Here is a 24175-nt window from a genome sequence, read left to right on the forward strand (position 1 = left end):
GCGCTTGACGGAAGCAACCCGATTCTCCGCTTTGCCGGGCAGGAACTTGGGAATTTACATCCAAAAAAACAATCCGAGCATCATGATTTGACTCATCGCGTACAATTCTATATAAGACGGCTAAAAATGATGGATTCCCCACGTCGAAGTCGAAACCGTGCTGCCTGCCGGCGCTGTCAACGACGGAAAATCCGATGCGATGGCGAGGTCCCTAAATGCACCTCGTGCAAGAAGGCGAATACACCATGCGTCAATGACGGCAAGCAAGAAGTAAACCGCACGTAAGCTTTCGATCTTCTGCAGATACTATGCGTTTACTAATGCGCGACAGATACATAGCAAGCCTGCAGAAACGCATGCAATGGCTCGAGTCAAAGATTCGCGAACAAGGAACCAATGTCGACGATGGCGCACCCTTAGATATCATGGATACTTCACAAGGTGACTCCACTATCCTTGATGATGAAGCAACTGAGTCTGCTGCTGGTGCTGCTGGTGCTGCTGGTACTGCTGGTACTGCTGGCGCCGCTACCTCTGGCTCGCGCCATTCATCTACCCCTGTTCAACAAAGACAGCGTCGGCCTCTTGTCGACTCGCAAAATTCTCGAGCGCAGTCAAAGCAGGCTCACGAGATCGGTCTAGTCTCGCTTTCTTCTGGAGGCGAGCCGAGATATCTTGGCCCCTCGAGCGGTTATTTCCTGGCAAACTTGGTCTTCTCCAACACCGGTCGAAGAGCAAGACTAGCAGGCAATCGAGGCAATGAAGATGAGCCCATATCACTGTCTTCTGAGCTATTCAATCATCCCGCCTGTCTACCAACTCGCAAAGAAGATGCAGTCGAGCTTTCTTCGAAATACTTTGCATCCGTTCATCTCATGTATCCTTTTCTACATGAGCCATCTTACATGCAGCAGATGAACAAATTATACATGGATGGGGAAGCCAACACAAATCCAGCGGTCATCTTTCATGTATTTATGGTGTTGGCTATAGCAGCTTCGGATCTCTCCCGGCGCTTCAAAATTCGCCTACCCGCTGAAAGTTACTACACCGCAGCCACGCGGTACTTTGAGGGTGCCTGTGTCGAGGGCTCTCTGGAGGGGCTACAAAGTCTCCTTCTTCTCATGGTCTATGCTCTTCACAATCCTTCGTGTGGGGTTAATGTATGGAGCTTAAATTATCAGTGTCTGGGAGCGCTTATCGACCTTGGTCTTCAACGCGATGTGCGTACATCCTCGGCATTTCCAATATCTTTCCTAGAGCAGGAGATGAGAACTCGGGTTTTCTGGGTGGTCTATAGCTTTGATCGGACGTTGGGCACTATGATGGGCCGACCCATTGGTGTCCGAGACGAAGCTTGCGAGCTTCGGGTATGTCTCATCTCTCTTTACATCCATTTGCACTTCAGCTGATTCATCACCTAGCTTCCGTCCAATGTCGCCGATATATATCTCACGGAAGTCGCAGCAGATATAGTGGATGGCTCGCCGTCGCATATGACATACTCGATTCACCTATTCAGACTGGCACGGGTGAATTCCGAAATCAAATATGTCTTGCACAGCATCTGCAGGGATCCTCCCCATTATGCTTATCCCCCAGTCATTGACATTCATCAATGGCAAAAAGAGATGATAGACCAGCTTCAAACATGGCTATCGGAGATCCCTCATGTCCCTGGAATGGAGTCGATTGCCAAGATTTGTGAGACTAGGTATCACGAAATGATGATTCTAATCCTCCGACCTAGCCCGGAATTCCAGACCCCTCAGACGAAATACTCGCACAATGTTTCCAGCATGCCGTGGATCTACTCCGGGGCTTCGGAGAGCTATATCACCAGGAGTCACTTTTATACAGTAGATTAATCGTGCACTCCATTCTCTTGGCGACATTAATAATGCTGCACTGTCTATGGAGGCTACCGGATGTTGCATCACATATTCAAATCGACGCCCTGGTAGCGGATACCAGCATCAGTTCGAACATCCTCAGCAGCATTGGCGAGTACTGGATCGAAGCCAAGCGAGCAAGAGATTGTATTCATGACCTTTCGGTCGCTACGATACAACGCTTGATCAAAGCGCGAGGGCTGGACTCTTCCATTTCACTGGCGACACCACGACCGGGTACTTTCAGCGGGAGAAATCTGCGATCACAACAAGCGAATGAAAATGTAACAACGCCCGATCGAGTCGATTCCGCAATCGAGATTGCCCCAACCATGCTTGACGATAATTTTTTCAATTTGGATACATCAACCTGGCTGAATGATATCATGCCAGATGGATTTATGGATCTTACGGGCGCGCCGGACTGGGATAGCATACTCTGGGGGGGTTTTCAATAGCAATTGAAGCCTGCATTGAAGCCTGCATTGAAGCCTGCATTGAAGCCTGCATTGAAGCCTGCATTGAAGCCTGTAGAAAAGGACTGTAAACTATAATATGCAGAGAGCTTCATGGATTGTAATCTTGCTGTTTAGTTGAGGCCTGGAATTGGTGAATCCCTTCAAGTAAAGTTAATTCGCAAAAACGAGGTCTTCAATTCGGAATCGACACGGGGCTAATGAATTTATAGCTTAGCTCGCACGGGTAAAAAAAGAGGAAAAAGAGGAAAAGAAAAAAAGAAATGGACGAACGGCGATTTGAACGCCGGACCTCCCGCATGCAAAGCGGGCGCTCGTACCCCTGAGCTACACGCCCTTGGATAACAGAAATTCCACATGTTGCATACTTAAAGAGCCTCATAGATATCCTCTTTGGACCAGCTTTGGCGGAGTTTGATGGTTTCTCCTACCGAGACATTCCTCTGAGCGAGAACCTAAATGAATATGAGCGAGGGATAAGAAAAAAGTGATTTTGCATGATCATCACTGAAAGTTAATTGCATTCAGTCAGGTATGCAACTGAACTAGAACTAACCAATGGGGAAGATCGGGGAGAAAGCCATCTGGACTAGTAGAACGCAAAACACTCGCTGAATGCTCTAATTATTCTATCGGTTTTCTCGGCGCGATTTCATACTTTCTATGTCTCAACCAAGGGAATAAGTAATTATACCGTGAGTCACTATTATAGCTAGGTGACATTCCCAACCTTTCAATCCTGCGAGCATCATTAGATGGGGAAGTGCATTACAAGTGGACGGACGTACCCACTATCGGGGAGAACTCCGCCTCAACGGGAAACATCCGCATTGCCCCAACATTCTCCACATATAAAACCAATCTCAACTACATCACAAACTCCACGGTTTCAAGAATCAAACTCGCTATCAGCTCCTTGATCATGAGCAACATCAAAATGGCAGAAGTCGATCAAAAACAGCAAATGCACCGGATCAATCACACAGACTTGGAGGAATTCGTCCGCCAAATCCTCATCGCCAACGGTACACCCTCGCAAAACGCATCAATCGTCTCGAAATGTCTAGTCTCCGCTGACCTCCGCGGCGTTGACACGCATGGCAGCAACCGTATTCCTTCATATATGGAGCGCATCCGGCAGAAATGTCTAGATCCCTCTGCCACGCCAAGTCTCCGTCAAATCACCCCCGTCGTAGCCCAAGTAGACGGGCACAACGGATGGGGATTTGTTGCCGCGCACAAGGCAATGAGTCATGCTATTGAAATGGCCCAGGAGTTTGGTATGGGCATGGTCTCCGTCAAGCATTCTAACCACTTCGGGATGTCAGCCTGGTTGGTTAAGCAAGCTCTTGACGCGGGAATGATGTCTCTTGTGTTTACAAATTCTTCACCAGCGCTTCCGGCCTGGGGAGGGGAAGGAGAAATTGATGGGTGTTTCACCTATTGCGTGCGGTGCGCCATCGGGGAATGAAAGTCGGTCTTTTATTCTTGATATGGCGCCGTCTGTTGCGGCGCGGGGGAAGATTTACAAGGCGCTCCGGAGAGGAGAGAAAATCCCGATGGATTGGGCTTTGGATGGCGAGGGGAAAAGTACGGATGATCCGGCGAAGGCGTTGCAGGGGGTTATGTTGCCTATGGGGGGGACCGAAGGGGTCGGCATTGTCGATCATGATGGATGTGTTTTCCGGGGTTTTCTCTGGGGCTGCATTTGCAGGTCATGTCACGAATCCTTATGATCCATCTAAGCCGGCGGATGTAGGACATTTCCTCGTGGCCATTAAGCCGGATTTGTTCATGACTATGGATGAGTTCAAGGGCCGCATGGATTATCTTTACAAGCGGGTTACGGAGTCTGAGAAGGCTGATGGGGTGGAGCAGATCTTCTTCCCTGGGGAGATCGAACAGATCATGGAAGAGCAAAGACTTACAACGGGTATTCCTTTGGCTGAGGCTGAGATTGCGGGTTTGAATAAGGAGGCTGATTTAGTGGATGTAGAGCACCTCAAGATACAATCTGCATTAATTTGATCTCGTGGGTTGATGCCACTTTTACACGATCCTCGTTGAAGTTTCGATAAACCATCTCATTTGAACATCGCGTCCATTGAAACTCAGGATATGTTTGCATTTCTGCTCCCTACAGCGATTGACACATTGCTCGACTTTCTCATGATGTCTGCTTAGTACAACAGGGAACCTACGACGGGATACCAATTCATGCAACATTGTATACTGTATAAGCAAGAGGCCTTTCACAGAGTACCAGACCCTATACAATCCAGTCTGACTGACCAGAATGATCATTCCCAAGAAAGTATCCTTCCAACCGCCCAACTCTCGACAAAGATTCAGGAAGGCACCGCGAACCATAGAAAGGAGTGTTGCAAAAAGCGCTCGAATATATTATGTCACACAACAGTTCAATTATCGTCCACGAGACCTCCTGTATAGGACAGAAGCTAAGAAGAAAACGGGGGCAACGCAATGGGGAAAAATAAAAACGGGGATGATACTCTGAACAGGCCATGTCCCACTTTACAGTCAGAGGTAATAATGACAGGAGAAAGGAACAAGGGGAACGAAAATTCAACATGAAAACAAGGCTGGGAGATGGGATGGGGCAAAGGAGACATTAAGCAAGATAAGGAAATGTATGCTGACAAAGGAAAAGAACATGCTAGATAATCAAACATCCGGCAGATGAACAAGGCGCTTCATGCACGGAATGGGGGAATAAAGCAGGGTATCATAGGTTTAATCCAAACAACCTCGCTGCTCTTTCGAATCGAAGTGGGGGAAGGTATGACACGTTGTCTGTGTCAATTCTCCGAGTCGGATGAGGGTTTTGATCCTTCAGGTTCGCAACGCTGCTTTTTTAGCAAATTTTGCAGGCGATTAAAATTGTTTACCGGTCGTCGCCAGCCCGAGACTTGGCACGCCTTCGGAAAAAGTCCATGACCTTTCGGGCAGCGCCTGAGCTTCCGGAGTGGTGAGAGGAGTCTCGCTCGTACTCATAGGCGTCAGCAAATTTGCGGTGATTCTTCTGCAAGACGCTTGGTCCCCGTCGGTCAACTTGCGTGGATTGTCTAGGCAAGCTGTCGTAAGTGCCGTTGTAGTCGTCATAGTAGTTCGGCTTCGAGGAGTACTTGTAATGAGAACCATTGTATTGGTCATCGTCATTCTGCTGGTAGACTTGCTCGGACGAGATGGCACCAAAGGATTCGTCGGTCTGTTCGAATCGGTTTCCAAGCTCAGCAAATTGTTGGTCAATTTGAGCCTCATAACTCAATGGCTCCGAATCTTTCTGCTCGTGTACCTCGTCCGCAGGACCCTCATTCACCATACTCATAGCCTCCTGCGTTCCGTAGCTGGTTGCACGAGGACGGGTTGACATAGGGCCGGTAGCTGGGCGCTGGCTTTGAGGATCAACTGTTCGCGGCGTTTGTGATGATTCTTCAGGACTCTGAGCGCGACCAGAGAAGTTGCGGAACGAAAAGGAAGATGGCAGAAGGGAGAATCGACGAGGCCGACCTTCCGCCTCGCTCGCCTTGCGGCTATGCGAGTATTGCATGGAACGCCGAGAATCCATAGACTGACGCGAATCTTCCCGGGGCAGAGGATCCTTCATGCTGGTAGGAGGGTACCGCCGGTTTTGTCGGGCACGACTATTCTGAGCCTGGGAGCTGCGCCCACCTAGAATAGATCCTGATCGGCCGAAAAATTTCTCGCCAATGCTAGAAACAGTGCTGGATCGCTTGTGGCCGCTCTTGGGGGGGCTCTTGTCGAGGAGTCGGGTTGAATGCCGATGGAAGCTGCTGGGTGCTGGGGCGACCAATGGATGCACTGGACACCTGAGCAGGGCTTTGCACCAGAGAGAATTGTCCGCTTTTGGGCTGCGCTAAACGACCCTCGGTATTGGTAGCAGTGACCATGGGTGCCACGGGCTGTCCATAGGAGCCCCGCGAAGGGAGACGACCAGTGTGGAAGGATGCCATTGAGCCACCTGTCTGGGGCCGCGTGTTTGAAGGCGCCGGGGCATAGGTGTGTGAGCCAGTAAGGCCGGGGTTTTCCGAAGTGGAACGAGGGAAATGTCCAGGCAAGGGCTTGTCTAGGTTGATGGGCGGCTTCGGAGCAGTTTTTGAGGTCGTGCGCGGCTTCTCGGACGTCACGCTCGCTTGAGTTTCGTCGCGGGTGTGAGGTCCCGCGTTGTCCTGGTATTCTCCTCGGGTTGTTTGCGATTGAGGAGCAACGTATTCGACCTGTACCGTCCTCCGCTTCGCATCCTTCGAATTCTTCGACTTTTCGCTTGGCGAATCCTGGGAGACATCTCCAGCGTGGTGGTTGAGCCCACCAACAGCCACGACTGGAAGTTGGTGTGCTGATTTGGGCGGCTCACGAACCGAGGCACTACGAACAAGAGTCGGTGCCTCCTGGTGCTCGGACGGTACCGTCGTGTTGGCAATGTCTGCAACATCTGTTGTGCTGCTAGTGATATGTGAGACGATGTGAGAGTATTCACTCAACCAGCTGTGGCGAGCAACCTCAAACAAGTCGGCACGCTTCCGAGGATCGGGGACCAGTATCCGCCTCAAAAGGTCACGAGCATGGGGGGTGACATATTCGGGAAAGGTGAGAGGGGTGGTCACGATGTATTTGTAAAGAAGGTTGATGTTGTCTCCATCGGGGTTTGCGGGGTCATCGTCAAATGGGAGGTAACCAGCCAACATGGCATACTGTACAATGTCAGATCAAACCGCGACGCAGCAACTTAAAGAAAACTTACCAAAATGACACCGCAGCTCCACACGTCCACTTTGCGTCCGGTGTACAGGGAGTCACTAACAACCAATTCCGGAGCTGCGTAGCAAGGACTTCCACAGCTCGTCTGCATCAGGTCACCTCGCCTAAATCCATCGGGACCCAGCTTATCTAGTCGCTTCCGCTTGACGTATTCTTTATTGGTGAGGTTGTACTCGATCTCTTCGTCTAATGGGTCGGTTGGGTCGAATGTGTTGGCGAAGCCGAAATCTGTGATGATAATGTTGCGATTCCTGTCCAGCAACAAGTTTTCCAGCTTCAGATCTCGGTGCACAATACCCTTCTTGTGCAGGTAGCCGACACCTGAAATCAATTGTGCAAACAGCCGACGAGCAGAATTATCTTTTAGATACCGATTGTTCAGAATGTAGTCAAAAAGTTCACCTCCAGATGCGTACTCCATGATGATACCGATGTGCCGGTCCGTTTCAACCATCTCGTGAAGACGGACAATGTTAGGGTGTGCAAGCTCCCGCAAAATTGCAATCTCACGATAGATCTTGGGCAATCTGCTGGGGTTGGAACCCAGAGATTCCCTGCGAATAAGCTTGATAGCTACTTGGATGCTGCCGTCGCGCTTCCAGCCAAGCTTGACCTTCCCGAACTCACCCTCGCCAAGGGTTTGTCCAAGAATATAAGTTCCGAATGTGGTCTCCTTTCGCTTGACGGTGTTCCCGTTATTGCTATAATCATGGCGACTGCGATGGCCAGTGCGCGTTTCCTCCTCGGCGGGCTCAGTTCCAGTCATACCGAAGTTTTGCGCCGATTCTTGTGGTGCGATTGCCGCTGCCAGTGCACTTTCTTGTCGCACCTGCTCTCTCGTCCGATCTACGACGGGATCGCTGACCTGCACCGAGTTGATAACCGCGCTCGCCTCTTTCTCCAGAGAAGCTCCCAGGCCAGACATGTTCTCTAGGCCGCGGTCTTCTTCCGGGTATGAGACCGGCGGCGCACCTCTTGACCCCTCACGTGTAGTCTCTTCTAAGGGATCTGCTCGTCTTGATCGGGTTTTCCCGTTACGGTCGTCGCGGGTTCGCTCTCGATTTTCCTTGCGATCGGATCGGTTCTTTCCCTGTCGCGACCCTTTCTCAGACGCTCCGTTGGGACTGCGGCGGCTGTGATGCGTAGACGAGCTCCTCGGGGGAGGGACTGGTGGCTGTCCTAACATGTCCGGGTAATTGGCGCGCGCATTATTCTGAACGGGAGGCGGAACTGCTTGATTCGATACTGGCGATGCGTGGGCGGAGAATGCCAGCTGATGAGTAGTGCTCATAGCCAAAGAAGCTGATCAGGACCGGCCTCAGAAATGGCTACAGAAAGAGCAGAGGGATTAGTATGGTAGATTTAGTCGGCGGGGAGGGCAAGAGTGTTTGCATCACGACTGGTAGCGTACCTTCTAGTGATGCGAAAAGTCCACCAAGGCTTTGCGTCGTATGACGGCGCGACAGACTCGATCGGGCACTTGTCGAGGAAAAGAAGCCGATGCCAATGGCGAACAGCACAATTGGCGCGTAGAGACACCACGTCCTCCAGAGGGTGTTTGGCGAGGGTTCGGGAGATTAAGTGAACGGTCGCACTCGTCAAGTGGAGCACTTCAGCCTCAGAACTGTGGACATGAAACGATCGCGTCAGTTCGAGACCCCTCGTCGGACAATTCTTATCGATTATCGGAAAGAATGTGGCACATCAAAATCGAACAGGGAACTGACAGGACGTCGATCGGAAGAATGGAGGAATGGGGGGCAGGGGGAACGCCAGGACCAGCGGTCGCGAACGAAAGAACCGCCAGATCTTGAAGTTTCACCCGGCACAGCAGGTTGCGACTCAATCGGAGCAAAAAGACGCGTCGCAAAGGCAGAAAAAGGGCAGTCAACGAAAAGGAAGATGAAGATACCTGCACTGCAGTGTTCTGGAATCCCGCGACCCACGACTGGGGGGGGGAGGGGCGCACGTTGTCCAAGAACTGGGGGAGGGAAACAAACGCGGAAGCGAGAGAATGTCTCAGACGCGATTGAGTGTCCACGATCACTGGAATCAAACGTAGAACATCGTCTCAAAGCCAAGGTAAGAAGGCGGACAGGGGGCGCGAGGGGAGAAGAAGGCGGGAGGCACCGGTCGCCCCGAGTCAAGAGAAAAAGGGGTGTTGAGAAGTTAAAGGGAAGGCGCAAACAAGACACAGGGACAACGCGAAAAGAGAGAGTCCAAGGAGAAAGGACCTCAAGATAGAGAGGGTGGGAGGAGGGAGGAGAGAGCAGGCAGGTCAACAGGTTTGGTTTAGTTTCGTTTAGTCTGGGGGAGCGGGTCTTTGGTCTTTGGCCTGTCGGGCTGCAAAATAGTCGTGCTGGATAATGCTATGCTCTGTGAAAATATCCCCTTTTGGTCTAAGGTATATGGACCAATGGTCAATGATCAATGATCTCTGATCTAGGGATTATGCTATAGACTATTCTATACCGAGTACTGAAGAATGTGGACATCAGGATTATCCTCCACTCCATCCACTACTACTACTACTACTACTACAGTACAACTTCTACAATCCCGCCGCGGGACACACAAGATAGCTAGCACCAGATTAGCTGCAGAGCTATCTTCAGCGGCTGCGTATATCAGCCCTTAATAAGGAAATCTCGCTGGTTTCCCCTTGCCTCGCCTGTGATAGAACGAAACGGGTGCGAGGCCCGAGGGCTGATCCTCGCGTGTGCCTCGTAAAATTGGGGGGCGGGGAGAAAACAAATCAAAGAAAAACAATTACAATGGAAAATAGGAAGGTCGAGGTTCAGTAGCCATAGCTTGTCAAGCGCGCAAATAAATTCGGAGGCCCGTTTCAAAAAGGGGGCTTCGCGCCGGTTGTTTCGAATCACGGAAAAGTGGGCTACTCGCTAGGACCGTCGATCGTCATTACGCCCGCACGATCGCGACTTGACAAGATCTAAGAGCTGGGAGCTGTACTTGGACTTGATTTCTGTCTAATTGTTGGCGTGATTGACCGGTTCCCTGAAGAACAAGTCGAATGAAAGGATGACATTCGTCTGATTACAATGACTCGAGGTCCCAAAGGGTCTTTGCGCAAGCTCTAGCTTCGTTAGCTTCGAATCGAGCCCGGTTCCACGAGAGCTTCAAATCTCCATTTCCCTGGGCGCAAACCAATTGAGCCCACGGTTAGGACCCCATGAGAACCAGGGTTGCGCCCCGGACCAAGTAGATCCTTGTTGCTCCATCACTGCAAACGTTTCCAAGATTTTCCACTGCGTAATCCATGAGCGAGTGGATTCGGTTCCTGGGCCTTTTGGGGTCTGCGCTAAGGCTGCTTTCATGGTACGCGCTCCACTTAGTATTTCGGGTCTCCACCTGACGGCACGGCGGTACCGCACAACTCACAGCTCGAGTCTCCAGCTCAACTCTCACGTTTCAAGACCATCGAGGCGAGCCTCGGAACTCTCTGTTGAAGTGGCGGTTGTCGGTGTGGAGGCTGACCTGGATGAGAACCCCCTGATAAGTCCCAATTGGATATTCTGGGTGGGCCGGCCAACTGTCAAGCGGGTGATGCGTTGGCAGCTTAGCCATTGCGCCGGCGCTCATCCAATCGATGCGATACTTTTTTCAATCATCCGACAAGATCATGAGCAATGTGATCCAATGGGCGGAATCGTCCAAATGGTTATGACGCACAGTCAATCGCAGAACGGCCTCATCAGAACATATCGCCGAAAAGGCGCCACTGTCCCCGCCCCCAGCCGAAACTTTGATCCCCAGTGGTGGGCAGACTACGGAGTGCAGTCCTTGGCGGTGATGCATAACATGATACTCCGTAACTCTGTGCTTATTCAGGATCAGCTATGGAATTAACTATCTACATACTGTAGGATGCAAATACACAAAGAGGCAACGCTTGTCAAGTCTGTGGATATCCCCATATTTACCCCCCAAACCCATCGCGGGAAGGTTGAAAGATCAATTGCCGTGAATATCAAGATTTAGCGCTTCCCCCTGACATAGACGCACCCCCGAGTGACATCGTTCCTGATGCATCGTATGCAGGAGGTGGGGTGGGGTTCGGCGATGGGCCCCGGGCAACTGGATCCCGTCCGGGGCCAGAAGGGCCGGCCTCGGCGGGAAGCTGGCCACCATCGCCGCCGCCAACCACCACCTGCTGACCGTCGCGCATTTTACCCACGACCATGCCCTTCGCAACGGACTTGAGTAGTGCACGACGGCTAACGCCAGTGGCATCAATGTACACCAATCCGACATTTTTGATTCCACCGGTCAGATTGCTGGCGACGGTGCCGGCTTGGTCACCGTAGCGGTGACCGACAACTGTACTGGCTGCCTGGGAACCGGTAAGAAGAATGTTTCGAGCACCCTCCTGTATGCCATCGGCAAGAGTTGAGAAGGCAATCATCGACTTGTTCAGCACCCCGGGCTTGTAGTCGGGCGGTGGATTGCTTTTGCTGAAGCCCTTGGGCTTCCCCTCTTTGCGCGCCAACGATGCGCCAATGTTCTGTGCGACCTTCTCTACCTGTCCAATCGTGCGCGAAGAAAGTTGAGCTGCACCATTGGAGTAGGTGCCAATCTTGCGGATGCGTGCGTGCGTTGCATCGGAAAAGGTCAGCGGCTTAGGATTGGGCTTCGTCCGCTTAGTGAAGCCCTCGGCCCCGCTAGTGAGGTAGTTGGCCAGGGAGGTCGATGTCGCAACAATCAAACGAGATGCTGTCGCCGATGTCTGAACGATGGTAGAGTTTTGATACGCCGGGTGGCGCGACATGGCCAGATATTCTTCAGAAACATTGCTGACACTAACCCGGTTGCCCTCTCCTTCGCTAGGAAGCTCAATTCCCACGGGACCTATTTGAGACGAAAGTGTATCATTAGCTGCTGAACAAGGGTGGGACAGTCTGGTGCATGCTCACGTTTAGATCCAGGCTTGACATCCGCATCCTCCACCACGTTATACCCATCTCCCAATTCTCCCACCACGCTTCCATCCTCCTCATCAACGAGTACAATTTTTCCGTGCAGGTCGGACGGCTTGGTATCGGGCGACGTGACGTAGCCTTCACCAGGTGCATAGTCGGCGGGGTTGTATGCGGCATGACGATCCGACTTTCCACTCGAGACCGCGCGGTCGTGGAATGCAGTGCACTGCGCGAGAATTGTTTCGAAGGTGTCGATATCATCTTGCGTTACCTTATCGGGCCCCGACCCAATGCTGGGGAATTCAATTCGAATAAATGCGCCGACATCTGCGGCCATGTCCCAGCGAGGGATAAGATAGCTATTCGGTGGTTGATGGAAAATTTGTGTAGTGGCAGGAAGGGCAAGGTCCAGTTCCGGAGGAAGATAAAGGTGAAGATAGAAGTCCTCCTCTGGTTCAGTGCTGGCACCAGCAGCATATGGCGGCGTAGGCGCTGAAGTAGCCGTTGGGACCATTAACAAGGACAAGATTTGCGGGCCAGAGGGAGTGAGTTCCTGTTCCTCGCCATCTTGAATGTGAAAAGCGCGAATGTTGTTGACGCTATAGAGAAGGCGTGGATCGTGCGAAGCGCCAGACATCGTGACCATTGCTGTGACGAGAACAAAAATAGAACTGCCCGCTGATAACGCGGATAAGGACGATAACGTCGTGATCTTTGAAGAGAGGTCAGGACGTAACGCCAGATGGTCGATACTATCAATGAGTGTAAGAATATCCAACACAACAATGAGGAAAATGGCGTAGGCCACAGCCAAGAACAGGGAGGGGCGCTTCTTAAGTACAATAACTGGGCGCTTAGATAACTGCGATGAGGTCAGTGCACAGCCACCCAGGAACATAGAACCCCGCGCACCGCCACAACGCCACATCCAATCTTTGGAATCGAGAACTGTGGCGAGTGTCTTCCAATGCCCCAATCATGGATCTTCAACCTGTATCCGATCTGCAATCAAGGAATCCTTATGCCTACAATCTTTTCGAGATCAAACCTGAAGCACCCTTTTTTGCCATTCAAGGTGACATGAGCCTTGTCCGGGATGATGGCTTTTTCACGTTCTCGGAGGCTCAGCTGGCAAAGTTCCAGATCGTGTCCCTATCACTTAGCAATCTCGAGCCATGGCACTCGACAGGAGGAAAGACGAAGGAGAGCATGCGGCAGCCCTCCGACTCTGTAGAGCAACGGTTCTCCACGGGAGACTTGGTCACCCTCGTCTTTTTGAACTAGACAAGACCTTTCCTCTGAAGTCATCATCCTAGGATGCACATCATCCTCCGTGGAGCAACACCGCGAAAAATAAAGTGTTGGAGCAGAGGCTTTCTACCAAACCGAGTCAGTCATTACTTTGACTAATATTTCGGGCAGGTCAAGGCTTTGCGCCAAGGATGGTTTCAAGGGTTTGACTATCTTGTTTCGTGGCTCTGGCATAGCAGGCCTGAGCACTTACGGAGGCTTGGGTCGATATTCTTTGGGAATTCCCTTAAGCACATTCAGTATCTTTCAAAGCAATCTTTGGACGTTCCTTGGCTTCACAGATAGTTCGCTGTCAATTACAAGGCCCTTTAAGTAGGAATTTTCTTATTGGTGATACTTTTCCCTCCAAAGGTGCCGTTCCATACGGGGCTGTACATACTTGAATCATCTCTTTCCGACCAATTTCGTCTCAAAGGATGGATTAACCGAGAGCTTGAGCAAATGAACAAGGCAGACATGGCCAGCAATGCTTATTGGGTAAGGCACCACTTACACGCTGCCTACCGCTACCTGGTAGAACTGACCCAGCGAAAATTTGATACCTTTTTCCCTACGAGAATTCTTCCTCCCACGCCGGGGGTTGTTGGCTTGCTAGGTTTTAATGGACCAATGACGCTTCACATATTCAAGACCCCAGGGACGTGGTCTCTAAGTAGGGATATATTAGTAGCCATCAAATCAAATCAAATTGTGTTTGATCTGACGTGATGGTCTCCGAGGCTAGATGCATTTGGTATCACTGCTGCCTCATCGCCTCAGGCATCAAAAGCGGGAAACTGGACCACTCACAGTCATGTCCCTTTTTTACCCGTTGCGGCCGCGTCCTGCTAAACTTGCTCGTTTGTCCCTCGACTATACATGAAGCGACGCAAGATGGGCTTTGATAACATTACCCAGGTCAGTCGTCGGGTAGGTGGCTCAAAATCCCGGGCTGGGTGCAAAACCTGCAAGTACGTTGCTCTTCAGTCCCCACTTTGAGGTAAATCTCCTACTTGTTCAACTGCTGATCATCGAATAGGATTCGCAAAGTAAAGTGCGACGAGAATAAGCCAGTTTGCCGTCGCTGCTCGAGCACTGGGCGAGATTGCCAATATGAGGCTGCAAGATGCCTTTCAGCTCTATCCACGCGTACGCCTACGGGACCGATACTCCGTTGCAACCTGTCACAAATACCCAATGTAGGACAACGAGAATGTCGTGCGTTCGAATACTACTTTCAACATGCAGCTCATTATTTGTCTGGTGGTCTGGGTGCCGATTTCTGGACACTGGTTGTTCCACAAATCTGCCGCAGCGAGCCAGCTATATGGGATGCTATGATTGCAATCAGTGGTCTATACGAAGATCCAGATCAGTGTCTGGACTTCCACTTTTTAAGAAAGCAAGATGACCAAACACACTCTTTAAATGAGCATCGACGGGAAGCTTTGACTTGGTATGCACGCTCTATATCCAGTGTTCGTTCGCAAATCGAACGTGGCAGTGCGGACCCATACATCTCGCTGATCAGCTGTGTACTCTTCATCTGCATTGAAACTATTCAAGGACGTGTTGAAGAGGCACTAGAACTATACAGACAAGGTGTCCAATTGATACTTGATCTACGTGTTCAAGATACTCTTGGTGGAGTCTCCGCCTCCAAAGCTGTGCTCCTGGAACAAACCCTCGTTCCTCTGTTCTTACGCTTGGGCATCGTCTCTCTTACTGTCTCGGGTACCCAGCCAAGTGAACTGTATTGGTCTACTGAAAAGACATTTAGTCGCAGCTTCTCATCTGTCGATCAAGCAAGGGCTGCCATCGTTCTACTGTCTACAGAGGCCATGATTTACGAACGAGAATCAACCATTCATCTCAGAGCTGCTGGTGGAGAACATGCTGTGAGCACAGATATGATTGAAAAAAAGAAGTCTCTCTCAGACCGCCTCTCTGATTGGCTCAAAGGCTACAATAATCTATGTGATAGACTTCGCACAGATCACGCAATCCCAACGGCAACAGAACCTATTCTGCTGGCTTACCATGCTTCAGCTTCTATCATTGTCACAGGATGTTTGACACAATTCGAAACTGTATATGATGTTCATGCAGCGGAATTCTCGCTTATAATTGAGCTTACAGGCCAAATTCTCAGTAATTCAGCAGGGCCAGATGGTTCCCAACCACCTTTCACCTTTGAAATGGGCACTGGTATACCTTTGGCTGTTACTGCGATGAAATGTCGTGATCCAGTACTTCGTCGAAAAGCTTTGGCGTTGCTGAGAATGGCGCCTCCAGTACAAGGATTCTTTAAATGCGTCCCCGTGGCTCTGCTAGCAGAGAACCTGATGAAGCTTGAAGAGGGCTATAGCCCAAACTCGAAGAAGGAGGCACAATATAACTTGCCAGATATCTCCCTGAGCAGCAATAATTTTGCTAGTCCTGCAGTCTCGCTGCACGAAAACCTCGGAAAGAATTCACCATGTGTTCCTGAAGAAGCACGGATATCTGAATATGCTGTATTCAGGCCTCAAAATGGACTTCTTCCGGGTATCAAACAAGACGATATCACAAGATGGGGCCGCAGTTCTGATGATCTTTTCTTGCGATTTACGAGGAATCATTTTGATCAAATTTCCTTCACATGGAAACCATATTTCGAGTGCGTACCTTTGGGATGAGATGTGACCACCCTCAAGGGCCAAAAAACTGGTTTGCATGCTGCCAGGTCAGCGATGCAGTTGTGTGGCGGTTGTTATATTGGTACTCCATAGTTCGAGTCGCTGATTGTAGGACTGCCTGCGTGGACCTCAATTAAACATTAAGAACACACATCTCTTGGCCTCGCCGGTAAAAAAAAAACCATAGTTACACTTTTCATCAGGCCCCCGCGTCTCCACTCGCGTACATCCGTTCCCAGCCACCCTGCATCAAGACTAATAAGATTTCTGAAGCTCTGGTTTCATGACCAAATATCCCATCGATCCGTTCAATTATCAGCTGAAAGTGACAGCGTGGACCACTATTTCGATGCTGGTGGGTTCCCATCACTGCGCTGGCAACAGAGAGCCTCATCCACGCTCGGGGCATGCCCTACGCCAAAGCAAACCAATCCGATCCCCACAGCCAGCCGATCAATGGACAGAAGCCCGCGATAACACTGACCAGGCCTCAATATCCCCACAGCTACCATCGTGGCTGGAGTCGGTCATGGGTCCGTTGACCAAATGCCACAGTTTGAGTGAAGACTGTCCGCATTTGACGAGTATTGCGCCAGAGGATGCCACTGACACCCGTGTCATGGTCTGGCTGCGTGGTGGTCTTACATCTCAGGCGGTGGAGATCTTGACTGCTACCAAACGGTCGATTTGACCAGGCGAGGGGCTGTTTGTGTCACAGTCACTTCCGGCTAGGTGTTTTCGAACATCTAAGCTTGGAGGGCATCGCATCAACGAACTTGGGTCTATTCGACCGACGAGCCGCGCTTCAGTGGATCCAGAAGAATATCTATTCCTCTGGTGAAAACCCGGAAAATGTCACTTGAATCGGGCAATCGGCGGGCGCGGATTCAATCATTGAGGGTACTCAGGGCTTGTTCCATCGCGCGATCCTTCTTAGTCGCCATTGCGAGAGCTGAAAGAGCGCGCACCCACAGCAGAGCAATTACTCACCAAAGATTCAAGGAACATGTCTGCGGAGGAAATGTAAGGAGTTTAAAAGAAGCTCCTCATGGTTCCTGTGAAGACGCAGGTCATGCTATTTGCGCGCCTCTTGGGATTTTATTCATGGTCTACGGAGCAAGACTTTGATCAGAAGCTTTCCAAAGCCATCAAATGAATCTCAATTCTCGCAGTATGGACCGCTCATAACGGCCGTCCTTTCGCAAGCACAATAGGTCCGCAGAGTCTGCTTAAGTTACCCGTTATTGGGCCTTACTTGGAGAGTCTTGGAACTTGGTATATCACCCAAACCTAATTTGAAGGCGTGCAGCAGGACGTCGACGAGCTATTCGTTTAGTTTGGGGGGGGGGGGGGGAAGGAGACACTCCTGGCTCATGTCATTGTATTGACATTCCATTCGCGTCGGGAAAAGACGGCGCTTGGAAAGATGCGTCAATGCCAGCTGGGAAGAATGCAGAGAGAGATTTGGCTCGCCTGGGGTCCCATCTCAAAGACGCGTGGACTAGCTTTGCCAGCAGGAAGAATCTCAAGAGCGGAGTGCATATCAAATTCGGTGGCGAGTATGCCTTGTCTCAGGATTCCTTTGTTGACTGAGATGTTGTATCCTAAAAATTCCCAAAGCTCAGCTCCGATGTGATTGCGTGGACCATGCTCAGGACATTGTCTGAACGAGGAAATGACAAATTGGCATCTCTATTTGTCTTTTTGTTCTAAGGCTGAAATGTAGTCGATATCTTGTTATTTCTTAAAAGCCCCTCCCTTTGTGTAAATTTCAGAACCCTCAGAGGTCGGGGCCCTCGGAATTCTCATATCAATAATTCAAGTTATTACCAAAACACGCTGCGCTTCTCGTGAAAGCTAGGGTAGCGTCTTGGGAAATACTCCATGGTGGACAGAGTACAAAAATTGCATGACTTAGCAAGTCAATGGGCGTGTAGCTCAGGGGTACGAGCGCCCGCTTTGCATGCGGGAGGTCCGGCGTTCAAATCGCCGTTCGTCCATTTCTTTTTGCCCTTAGTTGCTCGAATTGTCTTTGCTGTTTTAATTGGTGGATCTTTTGGCGGACCCACAATGGGCAATATCTACTCTCCCGACTTTCTTTTTGGACCTTCAGTATCTCTGCACGAAGAAATGTTTCTCGTGTTACTATTAGTTCATCATGACCTTTCCTGCTCGCATAGACAGATGATAGGAAATCTTACCTTTTCTTTGTGTGCTGGTGTACCGAAGGATTATGTTGATCCGAAAACATGCTCGATATATTTCGCACAGTCGTCGCCCCCATGTCGACAAGAGCATAAGTTTGCTCATGATCATATTGTGAAATCTTTTCATGCCCAAGCAAAGATATTTGTAAATATACATATTTGTTCCAGATGTTTAGACTGGGTTACTCCTATTGTACAGATTTGAAGACATGAAATTAATAGCCTGAATAACAAGGCAACAACACACAACAGCGGTAAGGCGATGCAAACGCTGCAAACCACTCCGCGAATTTTTGATAAAGATCGGAGGACGCCGTACCTTGTTAAGCTCAGCTTGTTGAAGTATTTCCTGCTTGAAACAAAGCTCAAATCTTGCGCAAGGTCTGAGCTACTGTCATTGGACTGGTTTCTCCAAGATGAGTAGCATGGACTCAGCAGCGGCCCCTGCGCCACCTTCAGAGGCTCAAAATACTTCGGTGGATATCACCAAGCGCGACGCCTCCAATGATGTTTCTGGCAGTGAAGAACCCCCGGCCAAGAAAGCGCGACTCGATGAGAATCAGGCCAGTGCAGAGGAAGATCCCCGATCGAAAGGCATCGCGCCCATCAAGGCAGAGTACGCATGTCCCTCATCTCTACTTTCTTGCCCCAGACTAACACTCGTAAACCTCCTAGGTATTTAATTCCTTCTAAGCCTAAACCTACGAACGAGGCCAGATCGGATGATGCTGCCGAAGGTGCATCCCATGCCGACCGCGAGGATGGCAAGAACGACAAGAAAAAGAAGAAGGCTAAGGGCCAGAACACCAATCGGAGATTTGGTTCGTCCAAGGATGTCAAGGGCCTTTGTACTTCGAGAATGTATAGCGCAGAGTTTTCGCCAACCGAATGTAAGTTTGGCGACGAGAAGTGTCGATTCGAGCACGACCTGCGACTATACCTGAACGAACACAAGCGCGAGAACCTTGAAACGATGGGTGGAAAGTGCCCTGTATGGGAGGCCCGTGGAAAATGTTTTGTAGGGTGGAGGTGCCGCTTCGTTGCATCCCACTCGACTGAACGTGAGACCGCAGATGGAAGGAAAGAGCTCATCCTGTTGGAAGACGAAGAGCGCAAGGCGAAGGCGAAGCCTCTCGTGCCATTTGCCACAGAGGAAGGCCAAGTCAACATTATTTCAAACGACGCCAAGATTGATCTTGCGCGCAAGCGAGAGACTACCCCTCGCTCCAACGCGTTCAATGATTGGCTTATCAAGTCCTCTACAGAACTTGAGAAGCAATTACACGGACGACACAAGGAGGAGGGAGAAGCTGCTAAAGCCAATGGCGAGGGTGAGAGTGACGAGTCCAAGGTAGTGGCTGAGGAGAAGGCTAAGGAAGAAAGAGAAATCAACCGAGCCATGTTTACTGAGCCGCCTTTCCTGCCTTCTGAAAAGAGACGAATCTATTTCGGGCCGGAGACTCCTACATTGGCTCCACTGACAACTCAAGGCAATATGCCCTTTCGGAGATTGTGTACCGATTTAGGCGCGCAATTCACTTATTCGGAGATGGCGATGAGTATGCCTCTGATCCAAGGCAACAAGTCCGAGTGGACTCTCTTGAAAGCACACGAGTCTGAAATGCTCCCCCCCACCGTCATTCCCGGGGACAACATTGTCCAAGGTTACGACAACTCGAAGGATTTCAAGTTCGGAGCTCAAATTGCAGCCAACAAGCCGTGGCACGCTCTCAAGGCCACTGAAGTTCTCTCCAAGTTCACACCCCACTTGCGTGTTATTGACTTGAACTGCGGCTGCCCCATCGACCTGGTGTTCCGCGATGGAGCCGGTTCGGCGCTCTTAGACCACCACTCCAAGCTGGAGAAAATCATCCGTGGCATGAACGCTGTCTCTCAGGAAATTCCAATCACCGTCAAGATTCGTATGGGTACCAGAGATAACCAGCCTACTGCCCTCAAGCTGGTTGAGCGCTTGGTTCTTGGTGGTTATGAATCGAGCATCTTGAATGTCGGGCCCCCGGGTGCCGCCGCCATCACCCTTCACGGACGTAGCAGACAGCAGCGATACACCAGACAGGCCGACTGGGGCTACATTGCCGACACTGCTGCGCTCATCAAACGCTTGAATGAGAAAAAGGACAGCCTCACCGACACTATCAACGAGCCTGATGCTCGCTACATGCCCAATGGCGGCAAGACGTACTTCCTTGGCAACGGTGACTGCTACTCGCATGTTGACTACGATGACCACATCAACAATGCTGGCGTCGATTCCGTCATGCTAGGACGTGGTGCCCTGATCAAGCCCTGGCTCTTCGAGGAAATCCAGTCCGGTCAGTACCTTGACAAATCTGCTTCCGAGCGTCTTGGTATGATTGAGAAGTTCGCCAAGTACGGTCTTGAGGCATGGGGCTCTGATGAGCACGGTATTGGAACCACTCGCCGCTTCATGCTGGAGTGGCTTAGCTTCGCCTACCGCTACGTCCCAATTGGATTGCTGGAGCATCTGCCCCCTCACATTAACGACAGACCCCCTGCTTTCCGTGGCCGCAACGAGCTGGAGACTCTCATGGCCAGTGGCAACTACAAGGACTGGATCAAGATCTCGTAAGTGTCTCCTACATTGAAAAGCCTGGAATACTGTACTAACTTGTCTTTGATAGCGAAATGTTCCTCGGGCCTGCGCACCCCGACTTCAAGTTTGAGCCCAAGCACAAGTCAAACTCCTATGAGGCCGAGGGATAGTGAAAAGTTTTGGCCAAGTGGTATTAAATAGAAGTCAGAAGCAAAAAAGTACTTGTATATAGTAGATATGAGCATGATGGTCACATGAAATGACATAGTTCGTCATCTCCACAATTGGGCTGTTGGTCACGTGGCGGTCCGGTTGATGACGTCTTTGCCCCGAGGCAGGAAAAGTTCCCCATAAAGACCACCTCACACCTGCACACGCTCTGCTGCAACCTCAATTATCTCCTCTGCCCACCTTGACCACGTCGTCTCCTCAATCTCTGGGCTTTTAGAACCCTCTACACGCCGTCAGCAAGCTCTTTGTGCGAATCTGGTCTTTGTTTACACTAGCCAGCTATTACCGAAGCACTCCTAGAACCCCTCCCACCCCCCTTTTGACCAGCCCGCATAGTCGATCTCGAGTCCGGTAATACCGACGAAATTGACCAAAATGACTCTCTACTACAGCCTCGTACGTTCGACCCGAAATTGATGGATGGTTTGCTCCCTCGCTCCCCCGACCGTGCTAGGTGGGCATGATTGCAGCCTAGCTACCCGGAGTTGCCAGACCTGCCAAACATCATCGCGCTACTTGAATACCGCAATCTGACCATGACATGAATAGGTTTTCCTGCTTCTGGTCTTTGAGATGGCCGTTTTTCTGGCTCTCATCGTTCCTCTGCCTTTCACCATTAAGCGCAAGCTGTTCTCCTTCATCTCCGAAAGCCCTCTTATCGCCAAGCTCCAGTATGGCCTGAAGGTAAGTAAAACTCATTCAACCTCTCAATAAACGTATGTAACGAAATTAACGAGACTCTAGATCACTTTCATCTTCATCCTGATCTTGTTCATTGACAGCGTCAACCGTGTATATCGGGTGCAACAGGAGCTGGCAGCTTTCACGAAGGATGGCACCGGTGTCGGGTACGTAACACATCACCCAAAGAAAACATGCATTGAAGAGGTCTAACCAGAGATCTCTACCGCAGAGCTGCCCATCTCGGCACCGACCGTATGGAGGTTCAAGCCCGCAAGTTCTACCCCCAGCGCAACATGTACCTGTGTGGCTTCACCCTTTTCCTCTCTCTGATCCTCAACCGCACCTACACCATGATTCTTGAGGTCCTCCGTCTCGAGGATCGTGTCAAGTTCCTCGAAGGTGACAAGAAGGCTGGCGGCAAGGACTCTGCCCGTATCGCCGAGGCCGGCTCCATTGGCGAGATTGGCGCTTTGAAGAAGGAGCTCGAGGCTAAGGACCGCGATATCGAGACCCTCAAGAAGCAGTGTGAGGGTTTGACCGCCGAGTACCACAAGCTGGGCGATGAGGTATCCTCTTCCAAGACCGACAAGAACGAGAAGAAGTCTTTGTAAAAGTCTTGCGTTGTTTCGGAGACTCTATCGCGGAGAGCAATTCATCTGAGGTCGTAAGGTAGAGTTGTCTGTCGCCTGAGTATCGGGTTGAATTGCTCGATCAAACGTTTCCGTGTGCGATACTTACTCTGACTCGAGAGCTCTTCATATATCATCTCCTACACTACTGTCTTCCAGTGGCTCCAAAGAGGGGGGTTTCAGGACCTCACGACACAGTACCATGCCCGCTGTGTCCTTTATTATCAGCAGATATTGCTACCGGGGTCAGCGAAATGGTCCTGATCCATAATGCTTACTCTGGAAATAAAGTATCAGTTCACTTGAAAATATGTTTTCAATTTGGCCAAGATTAATCTTGAATTACGAAGATTGTGATCTCGGGTCATAAAATCATCTTTTCAATATCATGATAGTTGTTCGTAAATGTTCATGTATAGTGTAGCCATGTGCCAATGTAAATGCGACATTCATTAGACAAGGAAGGTCCAGAAGCTGGGGTAGACCAGTTCCTCCTCGAATATACGGCGCACCTGGGCGAGAACAAAGCGCTCCACTTTGCCAACGTTCTTCAAGACCTGCTTTCCGTCTTCTTTGCGGCCAATCTCACTTTCCACCCGGATCTCTTGGAGCAGGCCGCCTTGTCGCTTCTGGTCTGCGCCAGATCGCGGCCGTCCATCATCACTTGGGTTCCGGCTTCCCTGACTCGCCTCGGAGCCAAGCAAAGCATCTGCATCTTCTGCGGATAAGAAGCAGAAGTGCACTCGCTTGCGTATGTAAGCCACGACCGCTACGCCGTCGAAGGTGATACCAGTGACGTTGAGTTTGAGAGGAAGACCGACGAAGCTGGGCATTGGGTAGTCGAGCAGGATTTCAGCTGTCAAAGACATTCGGACGTCTCCGGCATATTTCATATGGCACAGAACTTGGAAGTCTTCTGGGCGGCGTTCACGCATACGGGATGGGTTTGGGGCCGAGGGATCGGTAGAGGGCTCAGTGGATGGCTGGGGTACATCAGCGGGATCAATGCTGTTATGGTTTGATCCGCTGCTCCCAGCCTGGCCGATTGAGGGATGCGAGGGTATTGTATTTGCTGTTGAAGGTCGAGAGGTCGATGTGTTGGCTTCTATGTCTGCTTCTGCACGATGTTGCTGTGGCGTTGGGCGTGGTGGACCACGCGGTCTCCCCGGTCCCATGCCCGCATCGGACCAAGGGCTTGCGAATGGTCTCCCACCGGCAACATCTGCTAGAGGAGTTTGAGTGCCAGAGAGACCCCCCAATGACCTTAGGTGGTAACCGAGCGTCGATGTGCCTCCAGGAATGCCGGGGGAGCTAGAGCGGGGCAGGAAGTGAGGGTTTAGGTGGTCACCGATGGGAAGCGGAGATCGAAGCGCAGACGGTTGAAATTCTTCGCCCGGGAATGGGTGATGCGCAAGGTTGTGACGGGCGTAGTTTACGGGTATATCGTCTTCATAAGGAGACTCCTTTAGATCCGAATCCCATTGATCCGTGCCGAGCTCCTCAGAGGTCCCGGACGTGTCGTCATCGTCTTCCTCGTAGAAGTCCGCGAAAGGCTCGCAGAAGTCTTTGATCTCCAGTTCTGGACCAATTGTGCCGAAGTCAAAGGAATGAACCTGGACAGAACGGATAAAGCGTGGCAATGCGATCTGCTGGAACTTGTCGTGGACAAATGATCGGATACGCTCCGCTAAAGCTTCCCCGTCCGGACCAGACGTGGCCGTTGCCCAGTCGACTTCGATGGACATCACATGTGCGATTTGAGAGTGTCTTTCAAAG

The 24175-nt window shown here is 50.8% G+C and overlaps 9 protein-coding genes across 9 annotated transcripts; 6 read left to right on the forward strand and 3 right to left on the reverse strand.

The window, feature by feature from the left end:
* Positions 1–126: 126 nt before the first annotated feature.
* Positions 127–4396, forward strand: N7477_002396 (uncharacterized protein; the record flags this gene model as incomplete). Its single annotated transcript, XM_056964059.1, has 7 exons — positions 127–281; positions 332–1370; positions 1425–1704; positions 1764–2339; positions 3085–3704; positions 3763–4057; positions 4128–4396. The coding sequence occupies 7 exons, from the start codon at positions 127–129 to the stop codon at positions 4394–4396; spliced, it is 3234 nt and encodes a 1077-aa protein (XP_056824012.1).
* An 877-nt stretch (positions 4397–5273) lies between these two features.
* On the reverse strand, positions 5274–8459 carry N7477_002397 (putative serine/threonine protein kinase (Kin4); the record flags this gene model as incomplete). Its single annotated transcript, XM_056964060.1, has 3 exons — positions 5274–6061; positions 6111–7101; positions 7152–8459. The coding sequence occupies 3 exons, from the start codon at positions 8457–8459 to the stop codon at positions 5274–5276; spliced, it is 3087 nt and encodes a 1028-aa protein (XP_056824013.1).
* Positions 8460–11156: 2697 nt separating this feature from the next.
* Positions 11157–12742, reverse strand: N7477_002398 (senescence-associated domain-containing protein; the record flags this gene model as incomplete). Its single annotated transcript, XM_056964061.1, has 2 exons — positions 11157–12034; positions 12100–12742. 2 exons carry the CDS (start codon positions 12740–12742, stop codon positions 11157–11159), a joined length of 1521 nt encoding a protein of 506 aa, XP_056824014.1.
* Positions 12743–13083: 341 nt separating this feature from the next.
* N7477_002399 (Ser/Thr protein phosphatase superfamily) lies at positions 13084–13389 on the forward strand (the record flags this gene model as incomplete). Its single annotated transcript, XM_056964062.1, has 1 exon — positions 13084–13389. The coding sequence occupies one exon, from the start codon at positions 13084–13086 to the stop codon at positions 13387–13389; it is 306 nt and encodes a 101-aa protein (XP_056824015.1).
* Positions 13390–14521: 1132 nt separating this feature from the next.
* On the forward strand, positions 14522–16073 carry N7477_002400 (uncharacterized protein; the record flags this gene model as incomplete). The annotated part of the gene is made up of 2 exons (XM_056964063.1): positions 14522–14594; positions 14644–16073. The coding sequence occupies 2 exons, from the start codon at positions 14522–14524 to the stop codon at positions 16071–16073; spliced, it is 1503 nt and encodes a 500-aa protein (XP_056824016.1).
* Positions 16074–16356: 283 nt separating this feature from the next.
* On the forward strand, positions 16357–16764 carry N7477_002401 (uncharacterized protein; the record flags this gene model as incomplete). Its single annotated transcript, XM_056964064.1, has 1 exon — positions 16357–16764. One exon carries the CDS (start codon positions 16357–16359, stop codon positions 16762–16764), a length of 408 nt encoding a protein of 135 aa, XP_056824017.1.
* A 1932-nt stretch (positions 16765–18696) lies between these two features.
* On the forward strand, positions 18697–21025 carry dus3 (tRNA dihydrouridine synthase DUS3; the record flags this gene model as incomplete). The annotated part of the gene is made up of 3 exons (XM_056964065.1): positions 18697–18896; positions 18956–20887; positions 20944–21025. 3 exons carry the CDS (start codon positions 18697–18699, stop codon positions 21023–21025), a joined length of 2214 nt encoding a protein of 737 aa, XP_056824018.1.
* A 436-nt stretch (positions 21026–21461) lies between these two features.
* On the forward strand, positions 21462–22381 carry N7477_002403 (putative BAP31 domain protein; the record flags this gene model as incomplete). The annotated part of the gene is made up of 4 exons (XM_056964066.1): positions 21462–21482; positions 21636–21770; positions 21831–21934; positions 22000–22381. The coding sequence occupies 4 exons, from the start codon at positions 21462–21464 to the stop codon at positions 22379–22381; spliced, it is 642 nt and encodes a 213-aa protein (XP_056824019.1).
* A 470-nt stretch (positions 22382–22851) lies between these two features.
* Positions 22852–24144, reverse strand: mdm12 (ERMES complex subunit MDM12; the record flags this gene model as incomplete). Its single annotated transcript, XM_056964067.1, has 1 exon — positions 22852–24144. One exon carries the CDS (start codon positions 24142–24144, stop codon positions 22852–22854), a length of 1293 nt encoding a protein of 430 aa, XP_056824020.1.
* Positions 24145–24175: the final 31 nt, after the last annotated feature.

The sequence above is a fragment of the Penicillium maclennaniae genome (genome assembly GCF_028827695.1).
Source record: "Penicillium maclennaniae strain IBT 15551 chromosome Unknown utg000003l:1.0-5670915.0:1.0-5674809.0, whole genome shotgun sequence".
NCBI lineage: Eukaryota > Fungi > Ascomycota > Eurotiomycetes > Eurotiales > Aspergillaceae > Penicillium > Penicillium maclennaniae.